Source organism: Dermatophagoides pteronyssinus, unplaced genomic scaffold, assembly GCF_027571235.1.
Source record: "Dermatophagoides pteronyssinus isolate colony J.1.1.1.1 unplaced genomic scaffold, Derpt_VIB-CSIC_2022.12 sq0052, whole genome shotgun sequence".
Taxonomy (NCBI): Eukaryota; Metazoa; Arthropoda; class Arachnida; order Sarcoptiformes; family Pyroglyphidae; genus Dermatophagoides; species Dermatophagoides pteronyssinus.
In genome coordinates, this window is record NW_027461575.1 from 34,571 (window position 1) to 61,069 (window position 26,499).

Below are 26,499 nucleotides of genomic sequence, written 5' to 3' on the forward strand. Positions count from 1 at the left end.
AAGAAACAATAAGGATGTATAATTGAAATCACAATTATTAAAAAAAGAAAAATCTAGAGCAAATTGAAAATGGACAACAAAATCATTATCATCATTATTATTATAAAACTTTACAATGGTGACACATTAATTGTTGAAAGATGTCATCAAATTTTAATGATTGTCATTCATAAGAAGAAACCAAATTAGGTAGATTATTATTGTAATTATGCCAAATATGAATGCAAGGTGAATTGGTTTTCAAATTGAAATTTTACAAATTCGAATGTTCAATTTTGTTATTGTTATTGTATTTATACTTCCGCATTGCCACCATATTGATGATAATGATGATAATAATTGGAATTATGTTGTAAAGTTGACAAGTTCAATTTTGTCATTTAAAATTATGAAATTTTATTATCAATATTTTGTTCATTATTGAATATCTGGGATTTATTCTGGTTTCAAGAATTTTCATACGTTTAACACCTACAAAAAAAACATATACACCAAAAGAAAAGAAGATTTGATGTGCATGTGGAAAGAGAATTCGAGTATCCTTGAACTAGTAACCAATATATTTTATTTTGTCTAGTCCAAATCTGGGGAAGGAGAAGTTTTTGATATGATGTGTGTGCGTGTGTTTTTTTTCTGGCGACTCAATTAACCAATATGCTATATAAATCCATTTGAATATAGAATTCGCAAAGAATCTGATCAAAATATAGCAACGTTACATTTTCAACTCGTTCAACAATAAAGAGGTGAAGAAAAAAAAACTGAACAATGAACAAAGAATAAGATTTTTATATTTTATTTCAATCAATTTTGTAATGGTCTAATGAAAATTCAGATTATAATCTACAATGATAAGGCCAACGAGGAAATGGTACAACATCCTTAATATTGACAACACCACAAACAGTCTGCAGAAATCGATCAAAACCAAAACCAAAACCGCCAGTTGGTACCGATCCAAATCTTCGCAAATCTAGATACCATTCTAATTGATTAGTATTATTGATCACATTTTTCGATTTGATTTGTTCAACTAAACGTTCTAAACGATTTTCTCTTAGACTACCACCACATACTTCACCACAAATTGGAGTTAATAAATCAAAACATTGTGCCATTGTACCATCATCAGTAGATTTCATATAGAAAGGTTTAATTTCCATGGGGAAATTTGTTACAAAAATTGGTTGATGATCACAGATTTCCAAAATGAATCGTTCCATTTCTGCATTAAGATTCATTTTTCTATTTTCATTCAATTGAGGATATTTATTCGATAACATTTGACAAGCATCTTGATGAGAAATTTGAAGGAATTTAGAGCTTTTAAGTTTATCATAATATTTATGATGCTGATTCATATCCAATAGAAATTCTAAATCTTTTTGACAATTTTTTTCAATTTCATCGAGAAGATAACGAAAAAGCGATTCTACCAATGACATTAAAGTTTTGAGATCAAAAAGAAAAGCTTGTTCCAATTCAAGCATTAAAAATTCACTCAAATGTTTGGGAGACATTGATTTTTCTGCTCGAAACACTGAACTTAGACAATAAACACGGGATAATGAACTGGCCATTGCCTCCAGATGAAGTTGACCCGATACCGTTAAATATGTTGGACGACCAAAGTATAATCTTTCTGGATTAGTAATAGGCCAATTTGCGGGATTTAATGTAAAACATTCACCACCACCTTCACAATCGTTTGCAGTGATTAATGGCACTTGTACTTCAATAAATTGATTATCAGACATAAATTTATGAATAGCACGAGATAATTCATTTCTTATCCTCAGAATCGATTGAAAATATCGAACTCTAGGCCGCAGATGAATTTGTTCACGAAGTAAATCAAATTCCATGCCACTTTTCAAATGGCCAATCTGATAATGATCAGGTGGACAATCACCAATCACAGTGAATTGATCACAAAGAAAATCCAAAGATTGTTGATGGCCTAAACTTTCTGACAAACGTCCAATACATTCTAATGATGCACCGTTTTGTATTCTTGAACGATCATTTAGTTCCATCAATGATACGGGTATAATAACTTGCAAACGTTCAGCAGAACTGCCATCATCTAGCTGAAGAAACCATTTAGATTTTTTCTTTTGTATCTTCCCACGTATCCAACCCTGGAAAAGAATTTTCCCTAGATAAAATTAATTTATTTTTAAAATTTAAATAATAGGAAAAATGTACATAAACTTTATATTGATAACAATCGGAGGGTTGGCCATAATCAAGAATTTTTCTGATTGTATCTAATGATCGAATATTATGACAATATCTACGACAAATAAATTGATGAAAACGATAACGAATAGAATTGATAGACGAAATCATTTTCAAATTAAAATTTTGGTTCAGCTGACAATTTTAATTTGAAAGAATTTTTTTTGGAAATTTTCTCCGCTATCCAATAGTCACAATCGTTTACGGTTTGGTGTAGAAGCATTATTTCGTGTTATCACTTAACCGAATGTTGAATTAGAACAAGGATTCATTGTGACTATAAATGTACGGATGGATAAGTACTGGAAGCATGTGGACTTTGACACGTCATCATTGTTTAAGCTTTGACGATTATAAAAGCCGATAAACTTAATTGTTTCATTTCTGAAAAAATAAGTTTTCAACAACTTTTTAAAGTAAACAAAAAATTAATATTTAATCTTATAGATTAGTTATAACATAAATTTATAACCAAATACTGTTTTAGTTTTTTCATTTTAAATTTCAATCCGATACGATTCGAAAATTTTGTATTTTTCTCACTCCAGTGTCATTTACCAGCCGTTTGTATCTAAATTTTCGGGTTTTAATTGAGAAACGATTGTTCTATTTCAGCTATCAGAATTATCTATTATCGATCCATATTTCTATTCATCGTCAATTTTCCAATTTTTGTACGAAGAAAACAATGGCAACTACCGAGAATAAAACTTCATTTCAACGTTTACCCTGTTTGGTAACGCCTATAAATTATCATATTAGATTGGCACCAGATTTTAAGAAATTCACTTTCGAAGGATCTCAATCAATTGATCTTAAAGTGAATGAATCGACTGCTGAAATTGTTTTGAATTCGGATAAACTGACTATTGAAAATGGTGCTGATCAATGCAATGTGAAACTGCCCAACGATAACAAAAGTAAATGATTCGATAACATATGTTCATTGATGATATTTTTGTTTGACGTTTTTGTTTTTCATTATAGCAATCAACATCAAAGAAATTAAATACAATGTTGAAGAAGAAACAGCAACTCTAATACTGGCTGAAAAATTGGTACCGGGAATGAATGCCATCTTGAATTTAGAATTTAGTGGTGAATTGGATAAAAATTTGACTGGTTTCTACAAAAGTCGTTATATCGGTCCAGATGGAAAAGAACGTTTTTCTGCTGTCACTCAATTCGAACCAACATATGCTCGAAAAGCTTTTCCATGTTGGGATGAGCCGGCACATAAAGCTACATTCGATATAACTTTAGTCGTGCCGGTTAGTGATAATGATGACAAAATGGTTGCTTTAAGCAATATGTCCGTAAAAGAAGAAAATCGAGATTCCCAAAAACGACGTGTAGTTAAATTTGATCGAACACCGATTATGTCCACCTATTTAGTTGCATTCGTTATTGGTGAATATGATTACATCGAAACTCGATCCAAACATGGTGTTCTTGTTAGAGTTTATACACCTTTACAAAAATCTGAACAAGGACGTTTTGCTTTAGATGTTGCTGCTCGATCATTAGACTTTTATACCGATTATTTTCAAATTCCTTTTCCATTGAGTAAATTGGATTTGATTGCCATTTCTGATTTTTCTGCTGGCGCTATGGAAAATTGGGGTTTGGTTACTTATCGTGAAGTATATTTATTGGTCGATCCATCCCATACGTCTACTTCCCGAAAACAAAGCATTTCATTGACTGTTGCACATGAATTGGCTCACCAATGGTTTGGCAATTTGGTAACGATGGAATGGTGGACACGTAAGATATTTCATTTATATTGAATTTAATCTGATAATTCTATGCCAATTTTAGATCTTTGGCTAAACGAAGGCTTTGCGATGTTCATGGAATATTTGTGTGTGGATCATTTGTTCCCAGACTTTATGATCTGGAAACAATTCGTTTCAGACACATTCTTATCTGCAATGAATTTAGATTCGTTGGCGAATTCTCATCCAATCGAAATTCCTGTCGGACATCCATCGGAAGTAGAAGAAATATTCGATGACATTTCTTATAATAAAGGGGCTTGCATTAATCGAATGTTATTTCATTATATTGGCGATGAAAATTTCCGTAAAGGAATGAAATTGTACCTTTCCCGTCATAGTTATAAAAATACACAAACCGAAGATTTATGGAATGCTTTGGAAGAGGCTAGCCAAAAACCAGTACGTCGTATGATGACTACTTGGACTAAACAAAAAGGTTATCCGGTTGTTACTGTCAATTGTCAAGGATCAAATCGATTGGAATTGACTCAGGAAAAATTCAACTCAGATGGTCAATTGTCTGATGCTGATAAAACAATGTTATGGGCTGTTCCAGTTCAAGTGATCACTGCTAAGGATGTTCAAAAACCGCAAGCCGAAATTCTTTTAGAAAAGCGTGTTGAAACTCTTGAACTTGGTAGTCTCATCGATTTGCAAAAAGAATGGATAAAATTGAATCCTTTTGCTATGGCAACTTATCGTGTTCAATATCAACAAGAAGATCTATTCATCCGTCTGTTAGAGGAAGGTATTGGCCAACAAAAATTAGACCCAGCTGATCGTTTGAATTTAATCAATGATCTTTACTCTATGACATTGGCTGGACGTAAAAGTTCAGATGTTCTTTTCCAAGCTATCGGATCTTTCCGTAATGAATGTGAATATTCAGTATGGACTGTAATGAACGTCATACTGAGCAAATATAATCAATTGCTTTATGGTTATGATTTTCACCCAAAATTTGTTGAATTTGGTACAAAATTGATTACACAAAAAGTTTTTGGTGAAATCGGCTGGGATCCTAAACCATCGGAACCACATCTAAAAACTTTACTTCGTCCTTTGTTAATCAATCGTTTGGTTACATTCGAATATCCTGAAGTTATGAAAAAATGTCATGAAGCTTTTGATGATCATGTTGCCAAACGAAAATCAATACCGGCTGATCTTCGTTCAGCTGTATATCGAGCTATGTCAAGTCAAATCACAGATGAAATATGGGAGAAAATCATGAAACTTCATGATGAAGCCGAACTTCAAGAGGAACAAATGCGTATACAATCAGCGCTAGGTTCCGTAAAAAAACCTGAATTCATTGAACGTGTCCTAAAATTTGCAATTAGTGTAAGTAATTATTTATCAGATGATAACTGTAACCTCACAATGTCATGATTCTAGGATAAGGTACGTTCACAAGACACTACTTTTGTTGTTGCGTCAGTGGCGTGTAATCCATCTGGTCGTCGAACTGCTTGGGAATTTTTCATCTCTAATTACGAGCTATTCAAGAGTCGTTATGATGTTGGATTCCTAGGCAATGCATTGATAAAAAGTTTGATTGAAAATTTTCAAACTGAAGAAATGGCTCATCAAATTGAAGATTTTTTCCGCGTGAATCCTAATAAAGGATGGGATCGTTCGATTCAGCAATCGATAGAAACGGTTCGATTGAATGCTGCTTTGATGGCTCGTGATACTGAAAAATTGGCTAAATTTTTTCAATAAAAAATTGAATTATTAATCCACATAATTCATGAAAATCGTACAATAAATTATAATTTTCTATTCATTCAAGATTTTATTTACATAATAATCTACAATCTAAATGTATTTATAGATAAGAGCATTGCGATCTGCTGTTGTTGATACATCGACCTTAACAGGACATTTTAATAGATGAGACAATAGCTCTTCCGTGTAACCGATTAACCAATAATATTTTCGTGCAGGAATAGCCTGATTAACAATACCACCAATATGTATCATATTACCGCGACGTTTGATTATAATTTCGCTGAGAAATAAACGATGCCATGTACCAGCTAAAAATTTTCTAATAAATGTATCATCAATGGTTACTTCGCTTGTCAATGATACGCCCACCAAAGAACTGGTATTCCATGAATTCCAACCTTTACGAACACCAATATAACTAGGTTTATTTGCTTGTTCATAAGTTAATGGACGGTTACGTTTCAATGTAACCTTATAACGTCCAGCTTGACATTTTTGCCGATTTGAATTATACGAGATGATTTGAGGCACGGATAAAATTGACGGATTTTTTGTAAAAGTTGAATTAATATAACCAAAACAATTTCTCCATTGAATGCAAAATCTATTCATGATTCTGGAACTTTATTTGAACAATCGATAAAAATTGAAATTTGCTTTTCAATTATCACATGGCATAAAATTCGAATTGATTTTTTGCCAACTTCATACATTGTAACACCATACACAAACATCGTTTTCAAAAATGATTTAGTCTTGAAAAATGATTTATAAATGGTAGTGGTAATATAAAAAGTTTAAAGTTGATTCGGTAAATTAAATTGTAGAAGCAAAGAAAATTATGAACGATTATTAAAGCAGTGGTAATCATGTTGATGATGATAACACCATTTCCACATCAGCGTTAAAATTGCCTGATATTGTCCTTAACGCGTTGTTGTCATCATCATCATCATCATCATCATCATCATCATCATCATCATCACCGACAGTAAGCATTACCATCAGCAAATCATCGGCATAGTCATCATCATACGAATGAATGGATGAAAATCGGTCCATTGCTAAAAGACCATTGTATGTAGATTATATTTTCATTAAATTAATTAATTGAATTTTTAAAAATTTACGTTCAGTTTTTTTATATTCAAAGATTTTTTCCTCTTAAATTCGTTTTTTTCCTGTGTGTATATTTGTGTGCTAATAATTATAATTAATTAATCGATTGTTTTTAATTTTATTCAATCGAGAATTATAATCTCCTGATATATTTCGAAAGAAAAATACCAAATAAATCATAAATTCAATAAAATCAATCATGTTCATATTGGATTTTTTCAGTGGTGTTCTCGGTTTTCTAGGTATGTGTTTACATTGATGTTTATTTCTGATCCATACACCAAAATTATTCGGAAAACAAAATTAAATGAAAAATGGCCCTGTAGGGTACATTTAAATCAAAGAAAAGATTAGTGACGTAGTGTTTTCTCTTATGGATGATAGTAATACTAAAAAACTATTGAGAAATTATTGATAAACATTTTAACTTGTTGATATTGTTATTTTTATCCAATATATATTTTTTGTTCACAATTTTCATCGCTCATCATAATCAATTTCTTTTTTTTCATTGATTATGGAAATGTACGTTTAGGTCTTTGGAAAAAGAGTGGTAAACTTTTGTTTCTCGGTCTAGACAATGCAGGTAAAACGACATTGTTACATATGCTCAGAGATGATCGTATGGCTCAACATGTACCGACGTTACATCCCAGTGAGTTGAACAAAAATTATTTATTGAGAAATCAATTTTACCATCTTATTTTTTTACATCTCATAGCATCGGAAGAATTATCGATTGGAAATATACGTTTCACAACCTTTGATTTAGGTGGTCATTCACAAGCTCGTCGTGTATGGAAAGATTATTTTCCAGCTGTCGATGCAATTGTATTTCTTATCGATGCTTGCGATCGTGTACGTTTTCCAGAAGCAAAATATGAACTAGATGTAAGTTTATCTTTAATTATCCGAAATTCTTTGGTCATAATTTATTGATTTATTGCTAATAGAGTCTACTGTGTGATGAACAATTATCTAATTGTCCTGTTCTGATATTGGGCAACAAAATTGATAAAATGGGTGCCGCAAGTGAAGATGAAATTCGTGGTTACTTTAACCTAAACGGTCAAACCACTGGAAAAGTAAAAAATCTTTAAAATCTTGAATCGTTGAAATGTTTTAATTCTTTTTTTCAAATTCAATAGACTAAAATAGCCAAAAGTGACCTACCCGGAAGACCGCTAGAATTGTTCATGTGTTCAGTGTTACGGCGACAAGGTTATGGTGAAGGATTTCGTTGGATAGCGCAATATATTTGAAAGAAAAATTTTTGAAAAAAAAGTCAACCAATTATAAAAAATCTCTAATAATATTTAATGATAAAGATGCGAAACGTCCGAATACAACAAAAAAAATAATCTTTATAAATACCGATATTTATCAACTTTACTATTGGTATCCAATCAGAAAAAATTAACACATCTTACCCCACACACCAACACATACACACACAGGCAATGACACAAACCCGGAGAAAAAAATTTTTTTAATCAAAATGAAATAAAACAAACAGAAAAATATAAATATTTGTATGTATAATTTGCCGCCGCATATACAATGTTTTACAAAATGCATATTATTATACTCTTTATAAGATTCACATATACCTTACATGTCTGAATACTATAACTCATTATCCTATCAATCGAAAAAAAATATTGAATATTTATTATTATTATTATTATTGATTATAAAAATATCATATCTTTATTAGATTCTTTGATAGGAACAAAAAACAAAAGACGATCTAAATCTGACAACAAAATGAACATGTACAAAGAAAAAAAAATCTTTAATATTTTTTAATCCTAATTTTTTCTGTGTTTCTATTTTCTTTCAAGAATTGAAATGATTGGTAAAAAAATTGAATTTTTCCCCAAACCCACTTTGAAAATTCACACACACAAACAAACACATTAACATACTTGTTCTGTTTTAATTTTAATTAATTTTTTTTAAAAATCCTTTTTGAATAATTATTAATGGAATTGAATGGATAAATTTGAATGGAAATTGATTTTTATTTTTTTCCAACTTTTTTTTGGATCTTTTCGATTTCTATTCCGACGATATTGAACACTATCTTATCATTTTTTCGAAGTCGATTGACAAAAAAAACGAAACCTGAAATGATTTGACAAAATCAAAACGGGAATAGATTTTTATAATTAACGATTCAAATCATCAATCATACTTGTCGTTGGTTTTTTCTGTAAAGAAAACCTTGTAAAAATAAAAATAAAAATTCTGTTCTTTACCGATCCATCTGTTATTAAAATGATTTTATCACGTAAAAGTCTAGCTTAGTTTATCTTTTCAAAATCACTAAACTGGTTTTTAAATTCATTTTGTTCGACCTTGATTTTATGGTCAATGTTCGTATGTTTCGTACGTATGTCAGTGATGATCAATTTTTGTTGTTTTTGTTTAAAGTTTAGATAATCTATCGTGATCATACATGGTAACATCTACTAAAGATCAATGATGTGAACAACCGAATAAAAGTTTTCTTTGTATCCACCTGAAGGGTCCACTTTTTTGTCGAAAAAAACAAAATTTAAATTCATGTTTTGCCACTTTTTTATGAAAAAGATATTATATCAGCTATACTATTATACTAAAGATTCTTGAAAAAAATTATTCAGGTTTTTTTAAATTTATTTCTCGAGCTATTAAAATGATAAGTTTAAAGAAGGTTGAATAAAACTAGCCCGTCTACTTTGTTCTACACCATCAATATAAAGAATTGAAAAGTTCTTTATTTTTGAATTTTTACATTTTCTCATTTCACTATCATCATCGTCGTCAATTGAACACTGTTTTTCATTTTTTTTGCACTTGAAAATGTCTTGGTGTTGCTTGATTTTGTTTTTTTCTTTATTCACACTTGCCATTTCCTATCCGGAACCATTAGTTCCAAAAGAATTTGTATTGGCAAGTAATAGTTTTGGTTTCAATATTCTGCAACGACGATCTCAAGAAAATGAACGACAAGAAATTCGCGAAAATATTTTTCTTTCACCATTCAGTATTACAATCATTATGTCAATGCTTCAACAAGGTTCAAATGGTGAAACATTTGATCAGATAAATTCTGTTCTTGGTTTTCGTATGGCAAATATCGATGATAGAGAAAAAGTGGCCAAACGTGCACGAAAGGCCATCGAGCAATTGGCTCAACTCGATCAAAACGGAATGAATTCTATATCATTGAAAATGGCTAACGCATTGATGATCAATAGAAATTATCGTATAAGAGCAAATTTTAATGAAACGATTCTACGATATTTTGATAGTGAACTGTTGGAAGCTGATTTCGTTAGCGAAAGTGAATTGGTAATGGCTACCATTAATCAATGGTGTTCAGCACGAACAAATGGCATGATTCGTAACTTTCTTCGTCAACCACCAGCAAGAACAACTCAGTTGGCTTTGATTAATGCCATTTATTTCAAAGGAAATTGGAGAAATCGATTTATGGCTAATCAAACATCTCCAGGAATATTTTATGGCTTGGATAATGAAACATTCAATGATGTTTTATATATGAAACGACAAGGACGAGTAGCTACGGCTTATCTTTCGGAATTGGAATCAGATTTGGTGGAATTTCCTTACGAAGGTGAAGATGTAAGCATGTTTGCTATACTTCCACGTAATTCAAATTCATCAAATCTTATGTACATTCGTAATGCATTAAATCCTTGGTATATTGAAGCTGCCATTAGTCGTCTCAATGAAGATGACAATGAAGCAACAGTTATATTTCCTAAATTACGCATTATGGGTAGATATAATCTAAAAGAAACATTGAAAGATATGGGTTTGGTGAATATTTTTGAATTCGGACGAGCCGATTTATCAGGAATAAGCGAAGATTTGCCGATTGCAGTCGATGATGTTCGCCACACAGCATTGATCGATATAAATGAAGATGGAACTGAAGCTGCTGCATCAACATATGTTGGTTTCGTTAAAATGTCTTTACAACCATCAGCCGTATATAAATTCAATCATCCATTTGTTTTATTTATTCGTCATAATTTATCTGGACAAATTCTTTTCTTGGGAGAAATTCATAAACCCTAATAATAATTAGCATTGAATTCAATCACTTTTTTTCTATAAGTTACATCATATAATACAATAAAAACAAAATTAATTAATCAAGGTTAAATCAATAAAATGGGGAGATTAAAAAAAACTATATCAATCATTATTATATCGATTCCGGTCGTCGGTAAAGTTGTAACCAATGTATAGAGAAAGAGAGAATAAATTGAATTTGTTACTAAACGTAAAACATGAATCGGCATTAATTAATTTATCGATTTTTTTACCTGTAAAATATTGATTATGCCCCTTGATGTTGGCTAAATATAAAACCTCCTTGATCAGAAAAGGATAAATCCTTTTTTTGATGACTTGATTTTGTTCATATCGAAAAATACGTTAATTTGATTTCGTGATAGTATATGTGTGGACGTGTTTTCATTGTATGCGAATAATTTCAAAAAAATGACCGGACATTCGGTACGGTTCGACAAAAATGCAGCCAATGAGGATGGCCGCACTAATGAACCATCAGGTCGTTTGAGTAGACGAATTCGAAGAGCTCCATATCAATCGCAACCTAATCTTCATCGATTAAATCGTTATGGCTCACATGCAAATAGTATGTATCGTTTGAATTTTTTAAGTCCACAACAAAAACAATCGATTGGAAAAAGCTATGCACAGTTGGTCCACAAAAAACATCAACAACAACAGGAAAAACTAATCAAAAAACAACCGGATGCCGTTCCAATCGATATGGAGAAAAAAGAAGGTCCCGAACCGCCGAAACGTGGCTTATACACGAATAAACATATTGCTAGTGCACATCGTTTATTGAAGGATATTCCGGATGATGAACCCAGTTTTAAGACTAAATTGCGTTCAGTAATGAATACTTATAATTTTCAAATTTTAATGGTTGTATTGATCATTTTGGATTGTGTCATGGTATTGGGTGAAATGATCATCGAATTGAGATTGTTTCAGAACGAAGACTGTCCATACGGACATTCAGAAACAGGTAAACAAGTAGCAAATGCGATTGTTTCAACAATTAGTCCATTGCTACAATCAGCACCAATGGTCGAGCATAATGGACATGAATCGATTGTTTCTCAACACGAACATACGTCTGGTCATGGTAGTAGCGTTAATGATCACCATCTTTTAGAGTGCGAACATTCCGCTCACCTGTTGCACAATGTTGAAAATGTATTTCATTTGACGTCGATTTTTATATTGTTCATGTTCAATGTCGAACTTTTAGTTCGTTTTTATTCGGAAGGATATAAATATTTTTTACACTTGGAAATTGCATTGGATGCATTGATTGTTATGGTTTCATTTGGTTTGGATATTGTATTTTTGGATCATAAGATGAAAAAATATCTTTACCTGTTGATTGTTCTTCGAGTTTGGCGTGTATTACGTGTTGTACATGCTATAATCACAGCAATTCGTGCACCACATGAAAGACAGATTGAAAAATTGAAGAAAAAGAAGAAATTGCTACAAAGAGATCTGGCCAAAGCATATTTCTATTCAAATATACTTGAAGAAGAGATTAGAAGTCTTCGAGAATATATTGATAGTTTTGAAATTATCGAAGAATATGATGACGAAGATGATTTGGATGGTAGTCATGGACATGTGGAAAAAATCCCAGTTTGTCAACGATCAATTCAATCGGAACAAGGATTGAGATTTCAATCATCTATTCAAAAGGCTCGACGTGATTTCGAAAATAAAAATAAAAATGATGATGAAGACGACGACGATGATGATAATGATGATAGTGATACAAATAAAAATAAATAAAAATTTGTGTATTTATATTTTATATAATGATAATTTATTATTATTTAAAAAATTATTTTTTTAGTGAAATTACAAAGACAAAAAAATATTATCACAATTTATTCGTATCATTATAAATTCCTTATAGAATAAAAGTGACCATCCATCCAATAAGAAAATTAATCATGTTTTCCATTTCGCTCCTGATTGATATTATTTTTCCGCATATGTCTATGATTATAATCAAAATAGAGACAAAATTTATTAGTTATAATAAAAAAAATTTCCATTTTTATAATCAATCAATCAATCTATTCGTGATCGTCGTCCATATTTGTTCGTGGCCGATATTGTCTTATATTGAAATCATCCATTATTATTGTATTTTTATTTTTCAAACTTTCTTTCCATAAAATATAAACTCTAATCTATTTGAAACAAAACAAAGATATAAAAATTTGATAAGTACTTATTTTTGTGAAAAAAAATTTGATTAATAAATTTTAATTCTAAAGATAGACAAAATTAAAGTGATGTAAATCTTTTGTTTGATCGGACACGAACATTCATGGAAGACTTTGAATAGAATGATTTTTTAAAAATAAAAATGAATTAATCAAACATAAAATTACTCTTTATAAATTTCAGTGATGACATCGTATCGCTTTTTCGTATTGAGCTGATGGATTTCTGAATTCAACAAACTATTAATGCTCTGATCAAAATTTAAATAAAAAAAGAAAAATTAATGATCAATGGTGTTGAAAAAATTTACATCACATGTAATTTTGCCTACACAAATTTGAACTGATTTCGTAAAAAAATAAAGATAAATTTAAAATAAAAACAAACCTCTAAGATAATTGTTATGACTAAGGTCAACAATATAAAACTGGTGAATCTAGAACCGAACATTTCACGATGAAATTTCGAGTATCCTTCGCGTTCTTGATACATAGTTTCACGCATATGCCTGTAATGATTATAAGTGGCACGATCACTGAATGGTGATTGATGATAATAGTAACGATGATGATACGGGTCACTATGATCCATCGGCGGTGGTTGATGATAATAATAGCCTTTTGGTGGCCTTTTTATGAATGGATTGTTACCAAGGCCAAAGTTAAGTGACAAATCATATTGATTACGGGTGTCCACTTTACAAAGACAATTATAAGCTTCGTTGATCTTTTGAAAACGGGCAGTATCGTCGATTATTTGTTGTTCGCTTGTATTGTTTTTAGCTGATTTATCTGGATGATATTTTTTACACAGATTTAGATAGGCTGCGCGAATCTGATCTTGTGAACAATCATGTTTCAATCCAAGAACACTATAGTAATTTTCTTGCTGTTTTTGAAAATGTTTAGTTGTCCATAGCGAGCGAACATGATAATGACCAGTCGTTAAACAACAATGACCTGTCACATATGATGACAAAAAAGTTTTTACAAAGTTTTGACCGACGTTCGTTACAAAAAATGACATTCCGTTGTAATTACCTGTATAATGGTAAAGTAATTAAAAATATTATTAATATTGAAAATTTCATTGTCATTAGAGTACATTTTATACATGAAAAGAAACAAGTCAACCATGAAGAATTAGATCCAAAGAATTATACCGAAGAAATATAAACAAAATAAATATCTTTTTTTTATATTGAAAGTCATTGTTTATAAACACATGTAATGGGCGATACTATCGATATATATGATAAAAATCGAATATTTTAAATATTTGCATCAATATATTTAAGCGGCAAAAACGAAAAATCATTACTGTCATTTGATATGAAGTAATTCAATATATGATTAAGTAATAAGATTTTTTCATATAGAAAAAATTGATAAATGGATAATTGGAAAAATTTACCAAAAGTAGGATTTTAGTTTTTTTCTTTTCTTTTATGGAATGATGGATTTAAAAACTTGGCAAAAAAACGTGATCGTCCATTTTTTTCAAAGGATTTAATGATGATGATGATGACGACGATTTATCGTCATCGCTCACGGGACAATGATTGAAAAAAATGAGACACGCCTCCGATCTAAATAGAAAATAAAATTATTTTATTTACCATTTTTGCTTCTGGATAAAATCTCAAAAACTTGTAAAAAAAATTAAAATAATTTTTCATCGACATCATCAAAAAGTCAAGGATTTTTTATTTTTTGCTTTCATTTTCTTCGAAAGCGATTCAATACTTCTTGTTGTTTTTAATGAGATAAAATCTTTATACATAATATTTTTCGAAATCTTGCTTTTAGCGAGATTTTTTTTCAAATAAATCTTCATTTTGATTTTCTTTACCGGTAAACAGCAAAAACAAAAAACATGGAAAATGTTTCACAAAGACTCTAATTTTGTTAGCAATTTTTTTTTGTTTCATTCAAATTAAATATTATATGAAAAAACAAGCAAACAAACAGAAAAAAATATGATGAAATTGAAAGCAACGGGTTATTGTGTGAAAAAAAATTTCAATAGGTCATTTTCAATAATAAATGTTTGTTTTGAAAACATTTGTTTTTGTTTACACACTTGTTGGAACGGAAGAAACTTTTGAGTTTTTTTTTGTTCAAAAAAATTATTGTGTATTTATTTTTCTCTCGTTCAAATTAGGTCAATTTATCTATCCATCTATTTTTTTAAAAGTGTTTATTTGTGTTTGTCCATGATGAAAATGATGATCACAAACAACAACATAATTTTGATGTTTTGTTTCTATAATTCCGGTACACCTGGTCACAATCATTATCATTTAGCCATAGTATAGTGTTTTTTGTTTTTGTTTTGTTTCTGGGTGATATAATAATATCCGCATTTTGCTTAAGGGCCACAAAAACAATTGGTTCATTGAATAATTATCGTTTTAGTCTGTTTTTTGTTGTATTTATATTTAATAGATTTAATTAAGATTAGATAAATCTATCTCGGAAAAATAGACATTTTATGAACTAAAAAAAAATATAATAATTGATAAATTTAAGTAAGCCAAAAAGAAAATTATTTAAAGATAGCAGAAACAACAACAACAACAAAAACTTAAAGAAAAAATTGGATCACCAAAATTGATAGATTGAAGTTGTGGTAATCATCATCATTATTATGATTATAATCTTTACGTGGGCAATTTTCGGTTGTTTGTTTTGTTTTCATTTTTTCATATTCTTGTGGTCAAATGGTTTTCGGAGATAAAACAAATTAATAATAACTATGTAAAAGTTTTTCCTTCATTTTCTCCTAATTGCCAAATATTTGGTTTATTTATCAATATTTGATTCTGTTAAGAAAGAATAGAAGTAGTGACAAATCGAAACATCATAATTGAATCGAAACATAAAAATATTTTGCTCTCAATTATTGGTATTCACAATTAAATATCATTTATTTGATCCGAAATGTTTAAGGTGATTGGAAATTAATAAATCAGTCGATAATAAGGATAAAGGTGATAATGATTAACAAAAATAACAAAATTGGAAAATGGATTGACAAAAGTTGATCTGGATAACATTTAACATATTTATCATAGATATGGGTGATTAAAACATACAGTAATCAAATAATGATATTGATGAACCATGCAATGGCATTTAAAGATTTTTGGTTTTTTTTCATCGATTTTTTTCGAATATAAATATCAATACCGATATTCAGCCGACATTAATCATTCTGATCATGAATCAAAAATCAATTTTTATTATTTTAATTACATTTGTCCTTATATTTGGTTAGTAATTTCAGACAAATATATGGTTTAATATTTATCAGATAATGTAATATTTTATTCGTTTTATTGGTTCGTTAGAATGGACAGAATGCAATGTTACGACAAGTCATTATGGAAGTAGAACGACAAAAAGTAAATTATTATTTCAAATATTTGAACAAAACAAAGAAAATTAATTTCTATTTTTTTAAAAAACTAAACTGATTTTTTTAAATATTAAGGTCCTAACCAAGTGTCATACCAAACCAGTTCAAAACCAAAACCAGGATGTCTAAATTATTGTAATCCATACGAATGTAATCGTGGTTGTGTTCAATTGGGTTTTCATTATGGTCTATGTCAATTTTTATTACCACCACAAGAGGCTTGTATTTGTTATCCATATTATACATAAGAACTTTTACTTTTGTTTGAAGAAATAATAATAAACAAATAAAACTCTGATGAATTTTGTATTTTTGTATCATATGCAAAATTTCCCAGCAATAAAGCTCTACTGTAGAATTTCCATCTACATCATCAGAATTTTAATTCAATTAGAATTACAACAATTATGAACCAATTGTATAAAGCAAAGCTTTAGATTTAACCATATTAAAAAAGTTTTTATTATTATTAAAAATTATTATTTTTATATTTGGCGCGACAGGCAGGAGTGATTTATCAATACTGACATTCAGTTGGCATTAATGATTCAAAACATGAATCAAAAGCCAATTTTTATTATTTTAATTTCATTCGTCCTTATATTTAATGGTAAGTAATTTCCGAAAATGTGTTATTTCGTAATATAAAAAGTAAAATATTCGAACAAAATAATGAAAATTAATTTATGTTTTTTTTCAATTTCCTTTTTTTATATTAAATGGATCTAATCCTGTGTTAAACCAAATTATTTCAAAATCAGTTGGTCAAGTCATTTCTTGCGACCTAGCCAAGTGTATACAGGATTGCCAAAGTTTTGGTTATAAAGGAGGTGGCTGTAGCGTCATATGGGGTTGTCTTTGTGATATCTGGCACAAATAAATGATAAATACACAAAACTTTTACTTGTGCTAAAAGAAATGAGAATTAATAAATAAAACTCTGATGAATTATTTAGTTAATTAAATCAAAAAAATATCATGATTATGAAATAGTGATTGACATCATCAGGGAAGTTTACAAACATCCGTGGTGTATTTGACATTTCTTTTCATCTCGTTTTCATCAATATGAAACATCACAATTTCATTTGAATATCTTGATTGTCTAGACTTTTTTTTCGTTGGATGATATTGTTGTTGATTGTGATGATGGCCATTAATGTAGCTGAATGACTAAAAAGAAAAAAATTACGAGCTTGCTAATGAACTACGTTCATGATGCGTTGATCGAATCTGTCGATTTTGTCAATTTCATTGTCCGTTGATTGAGGAAAATGAAATTTCCGTTGTTTTTTTTGTATGCATTTTTCATTAATTTGCACAATTTTCATTAGCCTAATTTTTATTTACTTAATAGCCATAGTCCATTTCATGTAACAAAACAAAACAAAAACGATGACAGAAAAAATTGTACAAAAAAAAACAATGTTCAAATGAATTGAACCAAAGATTTATGAATATTTTTATGAGTGTGTGGGTGTGCAAATCACAATTTCTCATTAATAGATTTTTGTTCAATAATTTTTTATTTTATTGATAAATAAATATCATAATTGCAAAAGTTTGTCAAAGCATTATTATTATTTTATTTTTTTTTTTTGTTCTTTCATATTGAATTCGTGAGGTTGTCGTGTTGGAACATTAACAAGGTGAAACAAAACGCCGAATATTCAAAAAGATTATCCTATTTTCAATGAAAAACAAAAACAAAAACAAAATTCCGATCAATAATATTATAATATGGTTGCATAAGTCATGAAATAAGAAAAAAGAAAAAATTTTGTCTACTGTATACTTACAACGAAATATTGCCCGATTTAACAACAACAACAACATAAAAATGTTTGACTTGTGTTTAATAATAACAAATACAAACTACTTGTGGTGGATATAAATGTTGACATTTACCAAATCGAAAACCTTCTCGAACACAATTATTATTACAATCCCTTTGAATACAGCTTTTTGGCTCTGGGTTAGATTAAGAATATAAAAAATTGATTAATTTTATTTTTGTTTTTGTTTGGAAAATAATCAAAATGATAATTTACTTATTGTCGTTGTTTTTTTGACATAATCTTCCAAAGATGTACATCCTATAAAACAAATAAAATATTATATTAAACATATATTTTTTTCAGAAAAAAATGTTCTTCATTTCTAACCATCAAATATTAGAATAAATGAAATGATAAGAATATAAATTGATTTTTGATTCATGATTATCAATGATTGATCAATGTCGATTGTCAGTATTGATATTTATACTAAAAAAAATCTATCAATGCCATTTATAATTCATGGTTCATCAATATCATTATCTGATCAATCATTATTCAATTAGAATATACGTTTCAGTGTTCAAGTTTTTTTTTGTTCGCCATCCATTGAAAAGTCAAATGTTATCCAGATGATGATGATTATCTCATTAACGCATATTTTTTTTTGTGGGGAAGAGGAAACACATTGATCAAACTTTAATTTAAAGAAAGATCATCAAAAAAGGAGAAAAAATATCATATTAGAGAAAATATAATCTTGACCGATTACCAATAATATTTGCCAAAAATAATTTCCTTTTCTTCTTTTTATGTGATAAAAGATATTTTTTTAAATCAATGATTGGAATGTATATGATAAATAAGTGGAAAAAATGAAGAAAATTCAACCAACATCTGGATCTACATTTAGATTAATTTTGATAAATAATGATGTTAATATCAAAAATACTTTCGATTGAATACTGAGTAATTAATCTATCATGAAACATGAGTTTATCATTTATAGAATGTATTTTTTATTTTTGGCTGATAATATCATGATAATGTTGATCTTTTTTGTTTCATATAATTATTATGATATAAAAAAAAGTAGCCAGAACAAAAGATAATTTATCAATTGTTTTTGTTTCTCTGTTTAAACATCTATTAATTTGATTTCGGTTTCGAACGAATCTACTAAATGATTTGGATATGATTTTTCTTTTCTGTCAATCAAATCAAACAAAAACATTGTATGTTTGTTTCTCATTATCGCCTTCATCCTCAACAAAAAAAATGATTTCTTTTTCAATAATTAAAAAAAGAAAAGAAAAATTAATTTAAACTGGATGTTTTTGAAAAAAATTCGATCATTTTACAATTCGGTCAGTTTGAGAATTCAATTTGATGTGTTAAGTTTGATTAATCAAAGAGTAAAAATAATGACAATAGATTCTCCTGCTTTTTTAGATTTCACATTGGATCGAAGATCAAAAAAATGAGGATGGAAAAAAAGGTCACTTGGTCAATATTATTTTCAAGTTAAATGTTATGGTAATTTTATTATCATTTTTTTTCTCTTGCTCTCCAAACCATTGTCATCAAGAATGATAGTTTTGTTTATTGTTGTTGCCCATTGTATTGTCCTGTTTTTTATTATTATTATTCATTTGATCAAACGGATTTCCATTTGCATTCCATTCGCTATTTATTAGTTTATTCCATTCAAAATGTGATTATAAAATTTTATTGTGGCTAATCACTTCACCATCGCATACATTCATTCAACTAATCAATCAATCAATCAATCAAATAAATTGAACGTATGCTTCTGTGTTCTCAATCATCGATTGTCAAATTGTTGTTGAAAAATTTTCCATTGCGACTTATGCATTCATATTAAAATATTATTGATAAAATGAATCAAAAAATGTAAATTTATAATTTCTTCATAAAGGTTAACTGTTTAGTAATTTAATTTAAAATTTTAAACTTGATAAAATTGTACAGGTTAAATATCATTTAATTGATATTATATATTGAAATTTCGAGTTTGCAAATGAACCGCATTCATGATGCATTGATCGAATCTATTTGGCCCAATTCATTGTCCGTGGCTTGAAAAAAATGAAATTTTAGTTGTTTTTATAAATGTTTTCGTGAGTGTGTGTGTGTACTCATCACAATTTCTTTTCATTTTTTTTTTTGTTGATCAAATGATTCTTTGAATATCATCCATTCAATCTATTAATATCATCATCATGTAATCAAATTGTTGTTCTGGTTGTTGTTATGACAGCCATATGATAATCGGTCATCGAATTGAATCATATTTTTTTCTGGTTATTGATATCAAATTTTAAATTTTAATTTTAAATCGAGGTTGATCGATCATTTTGGTTAGAATAATTGATTGATTGATTGATTGATCGGTTGATCGATGAATCAACCAACCGACCAATCGATTCAAAACATTATTGCATACACTAATATACAATTATTAAGATGAGAATATATCCATACAATCTTGAATGAAGCGCATCGTTTCGTTTTTTTATCAAACTGAAAAAAAATTCAATTCACTTTTGTTGTCACGATGATAACAAATCTTTTTTTTTTTTTTTTTTTTTGGTTGCTCTCACAAACATTTTCTTTAACATGGTTGATTGATTCAAATGGTTGAATTGTTGTTTTTGAATTCTTCTTCATCATATTGACGTTTTTGTTGCTGTTGATTAGTATTGATATCGATTTCGATTCTAGTACAATTTCATTTATTCAAACAAACAAACAAACCAAATGACAAAATATTTGGAAATTGAGATTGTTGAGAAAAAAAAATTTCATCAAATTCGTCAAACTCCCACACACACACAAACACAAACAATAAGAGTGAGAGGAATATTAAGTTTTTTTTTGTTTATGTTGGCGTATTTGTGTTTGTGTTTGTGCCACAGACCATGTTGGTTTTCGGGTGAAAATTTCAATGAACTCTCCGAAATTTTATACAATTACATAATCATGTGGTATACAAACATACCACATGATTATGTTGAATTTCAATTTTCAATTTTTTCTTGTTTGTTTGTTTGTTGTTGTTGGTGGTGGTGGTGGTTACGATATGATAATAATTTGTATTATCTGGATCATCATCATCATCATTGTTGTTGTTGTTGTTTGTCATTGTAGATGATGATCGCTGTCATAAAATCCGAATTTTTTTTCTTCTTCATTTCTTATCACAAAGAATGTGCGTGGGAATTTTTCGTTTCACTTATTTATTTATTATCATTGTTGAACAAATTTAGACATGATTTTTTTTTCCTATTTTTGTTGTTGTTGTTGTTGTTATTGTTAAAATATTTATTGCCAAAAAAAAAAATCCAGGAAATGATGATAAATCATATCATTGATAATTGATATACAACTGAATTTCATATCGAATTTGGAAATTAAAAATTTATTTACCTGGAATAAATTAATAATTTTAAAAAAAATGATCGATTTGTTTTCCGAAAACAGAATCAAATCAATCATACAATAAACAAATCAATTTGTTTGTCTTTCGATTTAGATCTTCGAGAAATGTAGAGAAAGAGAAAGAAACGATGATGAATTTGCATACACACTGTGTTTATTTTTCAATAAGATGATAGGTTGTCGTTGTTGTTGATTATCTAGAATTGAATTATAATCATATTGCTGATTTGGACACGGGTAAAAAAAATTAATAAAAATCTTTTGTTTTTTTCTACAAATATTTGACCACCATCATTGTTGTAGTTTTTTATGCTTAAGGAAATTGAATGTTAATACAAATAAGAAAATTGAAATTGTTAGTACAAAGTTGTTGACGTTATTGATGATGATGATGATGATGAAATATCCCATCAATTCAATCATATAAAGATTGTTTCCATTTTCTTTGTTTTATTGAATATTTATTTTTCTCTTTTCAAATTTTGATTTCATTTCCTTCGATTATTTTGTTTGACAATCTTTTATTTATTGGATCCATAAGATTTAGTAAATAAATTAAAATAAATTCACACATCATATGGGATTAGAATTTTTAATAATTTTTTCTCTTTTTATCATTATTATTTTTCTTAGTAATATTAATGGAAAGAAACAAACCCAAATATTCTACATAAAGACTATTAGAACCGACAACTGATTATTATACAATGCAAAAAAAAATGATGGAAAATGTTCACCCTGGAAAGATAGTGAAAATCTGGCCTGTCCGGCAATTTCCTTTTTGTCGACATCCAACAACAACAACAACAAAAAAATGTGAAATTATTATCATAAACAACAACAAACAGAAAGTTAAAAAAACAAAAACAAAAAAACGGATGAATAACTTAAACAACAACACGAGAAAGAAAAAAAATATCCACTTTGGGTTTGTCTTTTTTGATGAACACCTTCATACCATCATAAATAATAGGGAAAAGATTTTTCAGCTAATTTTTTCAATTTTGGTTCTCATGTTTTTCTGGTGTCCGTCATACTTTTTTTTATCCCATCTTCATTTTTCTATTTATGTTTTACATTTGGATTGTTCCAAAAAAAACTACAACAACAACAAGACATTACGATGTGTTTTATTGTCGAGAATAGATTCGAAAACAAAAAATAAAAATATAAAAATATTTACATTTCGAATAAAATCGTTTGTTTGTTTGTTTGATTGTTTGTTTTCATGGAAATAATAAAAAAAAATTATTTAAATTTAAAATTGGAATCCGGACAATTTTTCTATTTTTTTCCCCGATTGTTTGTTGCCTGTGTATTTGTATGGTTTGAATACCGTATGAAAATTGTCATACGAAAAAAAATTGTACAAACAAGCATGAAAGAAAATGAAAAATCCGTAGAAAATGCATAGGTATTTTTTTCACTTATTTACAACAGCAAAGCAATTGACAAATGAAAGAAATGGATGAATGGATTGGTTTATACATTTTATTACAATACCAATTCATTTAAATTATTTGATTTGAATGAAATTAAAAATCTCCTACCATAATCTAAAATGGTTGTTTGTCCAATAATATCTAATTGAATGTAGTTTGGTATTTTTTGAAAAAACCAACATTTAAAAAAAGTGAAATGGAGACAACTATATCATTATCAAAACGAAAATTTTCACAAATAAACCTGCAATAATAATAATAAACTAATCTATCGAATACTTGGTCGTTTAATCAATTTTTTTTCTCTTCGTTCAATTATATAATTATTATGATGATGATGGAAAAAACAAATCAATCGATAAAGAAAAAATAACGAACACACATCATTATTTTCTCGATTTTTTTGTTTTTATTAATAATCTTAATAATCATTATTTTTTGTTATTATTATTATCATCATCATCATCAAGATGATGATTGAACGGTTACACACTTCAATACCTTTGATGTCGATGACTACCTAAGCTACTAGTCTTTGTTTTATTTTATGTTTCTATCATCATCATCATCATCGACATCAACAACGTTATCATCGAATAATGATAGCCAAAAATAGTCAATCATCGACATTGTAGAATGAAATAAAATGAAAAATAAAATAGTGAAAAGAAAGACCATCACCGACATAAAAATAATGTATATATCGTTTATATATATAGGTTGATTGTGTTGGAACAAACATTTTGATAAAATGTGATTGTTATATATAAAAATAAAATGTTTCCGAATGTGGCTGCAATAATAATAATAAAATAATGAAGCCGGTTTTTTTTGTCATTCGATTTCACTGTTGTTTGTCCGAATTGTGTGACAGAATCATATCCTTATCTTCTTCAAATTATTATGATTTTTTTTTTTGTAAAATAAAAACATCAATGGAAATGATTATTTTGTTGATAATTTTCGCGTTTTTCGGAACACATTTTTAAATTGTATTTTTTTTTTTTTTTTTTTTTTTGAATTGAAAAAGGAAATCAACAATGACAGTAAAAAAATGATGAAAATATTCAATCAATCATCAATGAAATAATTTGAATCGATCAATATCGATCGACATTGATGATGATGTGTGTAATCAACGACAATAACAACAAAAAAAAAGAATCCAATTTTTGAAAAAATGCCATATCCTTAATAATAATAATGATGGATAAATTATTGTAAATTGACAATCGACATTTATCATCATCATCATCATCAATATATTATTCGTATTGTTATTATCGAATCGATTGATAAAGATATCAATCGATTTGTTATCCAAAAACTAGATTTCTTTCTATTCTTTTATTCGTAAATATCGTCGTTTTCTCTCTTGCTTTATTTTATTCAAATAAAAATTCTGACATTTTTGTCATTCTTTATCATGATTTTTATTATAAGTTATACTTATCTATTACAATGAATACATTTGAAATGTGAAATTACGATTTATACGAAAATTGCATTCAACAACAACAGCAACTTATCATCTGTATTTAGAAGAAAAAAAAACAGATTGCAAACTAACATCTGACAGGATACAACTTAAGAAAGTCCAACAATTTTTTTCCTTTCTTCAATGTATGACCAGAAAAACGAGAGAAAAAGATAATAATAGCAACTACAATTGATGATGATGATGGTGATCACCATCTTGATGATTACGGTTATGATTACTACAACGAATCACATTCACAGCAGAAGTTATTTACAAATAAAATAAAATATACGTTAAATCAAAATGATCTGGCCAGGAAACGAAATCAGATCATCATTTATGTTTAAATTTATTTTCAAAGAAATGCTCAATGATTATAATGATGATAAATCCAAAAAAAAAGAAAAAAAAACAAAACAATCGATCAATCGATTCAATCATTTGATCTGATTACTAATTTCTCACATAGTTTAACAATTGAATTGATTGAACAACGCTCACTTATTAATCTTGATGATACTGAAATGAAATTTGAAAAAAATCAATGGCTACCTGAATTGCGATATTTAAAATAAAAATAAAAATTGTAACAAAGTTATTTTCAGCCAGGATTTTGCAATCAATGAATGATGATTATCGATTAGAGAGAGAGAGAGAGAGAGAGAGAGCATTAGATTGAGAAAATAAAAGAATGAATGATTTTACCATAGATTAATTAATACTTGATCGATTCAAAATAACAATTGACAATTGAAATGACAATGTGAAACATCGCTTTTGCATCAAATTGTCGTTGGTCTCGATTATAATCGGATTCCATTAAAAAAAAGATAAGTGAAGAGAAAAAAACTTTTGTCAATCAAAGAGATTAAATGTTACGTGTTAAGAAATTGATTGTAAATTCAAATCGATCATCATCATTAAACATTATATACAAAAGAAAATGATAATAATAATTAGTGGCTATGTAAAAACTTTTGTCATTGATTGATTTGATTATTTTGTATGATGATGATCATCATATGTAAATCTAATCTATTCAGTTTGTTTCATCATCTAAAATTTAGAATCTAAATTCATGTTTTTTTGTTTTGTTTTTTTTCATCGGCATTTCCACTTTATTTTCATTGACCATTTTCAACCAACCATCAACAACAGCATGAAAAAACATGAAACACGATCAGATAAACTGATTGATCATTCTCATCATCATCACCTTCACGAAATAACTTGCAAAAAATTATAATTATCTTCGTTTATTTTGTTCAATCAACCAACTAACCAACCAACCAAAAAAAAAGGAAACAAATCCATTCGAATAATCTTTTAACATATTTGCATATATGGTGTGTATGTGTTGATTATAATCGGCAACAATTTTCAATTCATAATGATCCATGATTCGTATGAAAAGAAAATCGTAAAAAAACGAAAAGAAATAATCGATTTGGTTATGTTAATTATTATTATCATCATCATCAATATTAGTGATAACCACAGTGTTTTATTCCTTATTTTATCTCTGTTTTTTTTCATTCACTATTTTATTTTTCAATCATACTTGAATTTTAATGTCGAATAAAAAATAATAATATCATTTTTATGGATAAAAATTTGGAGGCATCAAAAAGATTATTATCATCATCATTTGGATTTGGATGGATAGAATTCACGATTAGATTTTAATATCAAAAAAAACGAAATATATTCAAACAAAATAG

The 26,499-nt window shown here is 28.4% G+C and overlaps 7 protein-coding genes across 15 annotated transcripts; 4 read left to right on the forward strand and 3 right to left on the reverse strand.

The window, feature by feature from the left end:
• Positions 1-780: 780 nt before the first annotated feature.
• On the reverse strand, positions 781-2,526 carry LOC142646102 (asparaginyl-tRNA synthetase-like). Of its 2 annotated transcripts, none has more exons than XM_075824186.1 (2): positions 2,209-2,526; positions 781-2,141 (listed from the first exon to the last, which is right to left on the reverse strand). In XM_075824186.1, the coding sequence occupies exons 1-2, from the start codon at positions 2,350-2,352 to the stop codon at positions 837-839; spliced, it is 1,449 nt and encodes a 482-aa protein (XP_075680301.1). In that variant the 5' UTR covers positions 2,353-2,526; the 3' UTR covers positions 781-836. The 2 variants fall into 2 exon arrangements, with proteins under 2 accessions (XP_075680301.1, XP_075680302.1); XM_075824187.1 differs by having other exon boundaries at positions 781-2,158; positions 2,209-2,321.
• Positions 2,527-2,637: 111 nt separating this feature from the next.
• Positions 2,638-5,811, forward strand: LOC113791744 (puromycin-sensitive aminopeptidase-like). Its single transcript, XM_027341557.2, has 4 exons — positions 2,638-3,161; positions 3,229-4,008; positions 4,063-5,366; positions 5,421-5,811. The coding sequence occupies exons 1-4, from the start codon at positions 2,930-2,932 to the stop codon at positions 5,745-5,747; spliced, it is 2,643 nt and encodes an 880-aa protein (XP_027197358.2). The 5' UTR covers positions 2,638-2,929; the 3' UTR covers positions 5,748-5,811.
• Positions 5,801-6,476, reverse strand: LOC142646105 (small ribosomal subunit protein uS3m-like). The gene has a single exon (XM_075824197.1). The coding sequence runs from the start codon at positions 6,366-6,368 to the stop codon at positions 5,844-5,846; it is 525 nt and encodes a 174-aa protein (XP_075680312.1). The 5' UTR covers positions 6,369-6,476; the 3' UTR covers positions 5,801-5,843.
• Positions 6,477-6,694: 218 nt separating this feature from the next.
• LOC142646104 (small COPII coat GTPase SAR1-like) lies at positions 6,695-8,917 on the forward strand. Of its 4 annotated transcripts, none has more exons than XM_075824194.1 (7): positions 6,695-6,833; positions 6,893-6,939; positions 7,007-7,117; positions 7,411-7,530; positions 7,597-7,766; positions 7,829-7,960; positions 8,024-8,917. In XM_075824194.1, exons 3-7 carry the CDS (start codon positions 7,075-7,077, stop codon positions 8,135-8,137), a joined length of 579 nt encoding a protein of 192 aa, XP_075680309.1. In that variant the 5' UTR covers positions 6,695-6,833; positions 6,893-6,939; positions 7,007-7,074; the 3' UTR covers positions 8,138-8,917. The 4 variants fall into 4 exon arrangements, with proteins under 4 accessions (XP_075680309.1, XP_075680308.1, XP_075680310.1 ...); XM_075824196.1 differs by having other exon boundaries at positions 6,709-6,833; positions 6,910-6,939; XM_075824193.1 differs by having other exon boundaries at positions 6,696-6,833; positions 6,893-7,117.
• A 721-nt stretch (positions 8,918-9,638) lies between these two features.
• On the forward strand, positions 9,639-11,085 carry LOC113791749 (iripin-1-like). Its single transcript, XM_027341565.2, has one exon. It carries the CDS (start codon positions 9,723-9,725, stop codon positions 10,965-10,967), a length of 1,245 nt encoding a protein of 414 aa, XP_027197366.1. The 5' UTR covers positions 9,639-9,722; the 3' UTR covers positions 10,968-11,085.
• A 162-nt stretch (positions 11,086-11,247) lies between these two features.
• On the forward strand, positions 11,248-12,779 carry LOC113791748 (uncharacterized). The gene has a single exon (XM_027341564.2). It carries the CDS (start codon positions 11,397-11,399, stop codon positions 12,750-12,752), a length of 1,356 nt encoding a protein of 451 aa, XP_027197365.2. The 5' UTR covers positions 11,248-11,396; the 3' UTR covers positions 12,753-12,779.
• Positions 12,780-12,821: 42 nt separating this feature from the next.
• LOC113791751 (uncharacterized) lies at positions 12,822-14,454 on the reverse strand. Of its 5 annotated transcripts, none has more exons than XM_075824189.1 (4): positions 14,301-14,453; positions 13,584-14,236; positions 13,364-13,446; positions 12,822-12,962 (listed from the first exon to the last, which is right to left on the reverse strand). In XM_075824189.1, the coding sequence occupies exons 2-4, from the start codon at positions 14,220-14,222 to the stop codon at positions 12,911-12,913; spliced, it is 774 nt and encodes a 257-aa protein (XP_075680304.1). In that variant the 5' UTR covers positions 14,223-14,236; positions 14,301-14,453; the 3' UTR covers positions 12,822-12,910. The 5 variants fall into 5 exon arrangements, with proteins under 5 accessions (XP_075680304.1, XP_027197369.1, XP_075680307.1 ...); XM_027341568.2 differs by having other exon boundaries at positions 14,310-14,431; XM_075824190.1 differs by lacking the exon at positions 12,822-12,962 and adding an exon at positions 13,032-13,159 and having other exon boundaries at positions 14,301-14,454.
• Positions 14,455-26,499: the final 12,045 nt, after the last annotated feature.

Excerpts from the sequence above, each read along its gene's own strand:
- LOC142646102 (XM_075824186.1), bottom strand. The coding sequence starts at position 2,352 with ATGATTTCGTCTATCAATTCTATTCGTTATCGTTTTCATCAATTTATT. Across the intron at positions 2,142-2,208 it reads GTTATCAATATAAAGTTTAT|GGTTGGATACGTGGGAAGAT; the intron begins GTACATTTTTCC and ends ATTCTTTTCCAG.
- LOC113791744 (XM_027341557.2), top strand. The coding sequence starts at position 2,930 with ATGGCAACTACCGAGAATAAAACTTCATTTCAACGTTTACCCTGTTTG. Across the intron at positions 3,162-3,228 it reads ACTGCCCAACGATAACAAAA|CAATCAACATCAAAGAAATT; the intron begins GTAAATGATTCG and ends TTTTCATTATAG. Across the intron at positions 5,367-5,420 it reads TCCTAAAATTTGCAATTAGT|GATAAGGTACGTTCACAAGA; the intron begins GTAAGTAATTAT and ends TCATGATTCTAG.
- LOC142646105 (XM_075824197.1), bottom strand. The coding sequence starts at position 6,368 with ATGAATAGATTTTGCATTCAATGGAGAAATTGTTTTGGTTATATTAAT.
- LOC142646104 (XM_075824194.1), top strand. The coding sequence starts at position 7,075 with ATGTTCATATTGGATTTTTTCAGTGGTGTTCTCGGTTTTCTAG. Across the intron at positions 7,118-7,410 it reads TGGTGTTCTCGGTTTTCTAG|GTCTTTGGAAAAAGAGTGGT; the intron begins GTATGTGTTTAC and ends ATGTACGTTTAG. Across the intron at positions 7,531-7,596 it reads TGTACCGACGTTACATCCCA|CATCGGAAGAATTATCGATT; the intron begins GTGAGTTGAACA and ends TACATCTCATAG.
- LOC113791749 (XM_027341565.2), top strand. The coding sequence starts at position 9,723 with ATGTCTTGGTGTTGCTTGATTTTGTTTTTTTCTTTATTCACACTTGCC.
- LOC113791748 (XM_027341564.2), top strand. The coding sequence starts at position 11,397 with ATGACCGGACATTCGGTACGGTTCGACAAAAATGCAGCCAATGAGGAT.
- LOC113791751 (XM_075824189.1), bottom strand. The coding sequence starts at position 14,222 with ATGTCATTTTTTGTAACGAACGTCGGTCAAAACTTTGTAAAAACTTTT. Across the intron at positions 13,447-13,583 it reads TCATAACAATTATCTTAGAG|AGCATTAATAGTTTGTTGAA; the intron begins GTTTGTTTTTAT and ends AATTTTGATCAG. Across the intron at positions 12,963-13,363 it reads ATCACTGAAATTTATAAAGA|ACATATGCGGAAAAATAATA; the intron begins GTAATTTTATGT and ends TTATAATCATAG.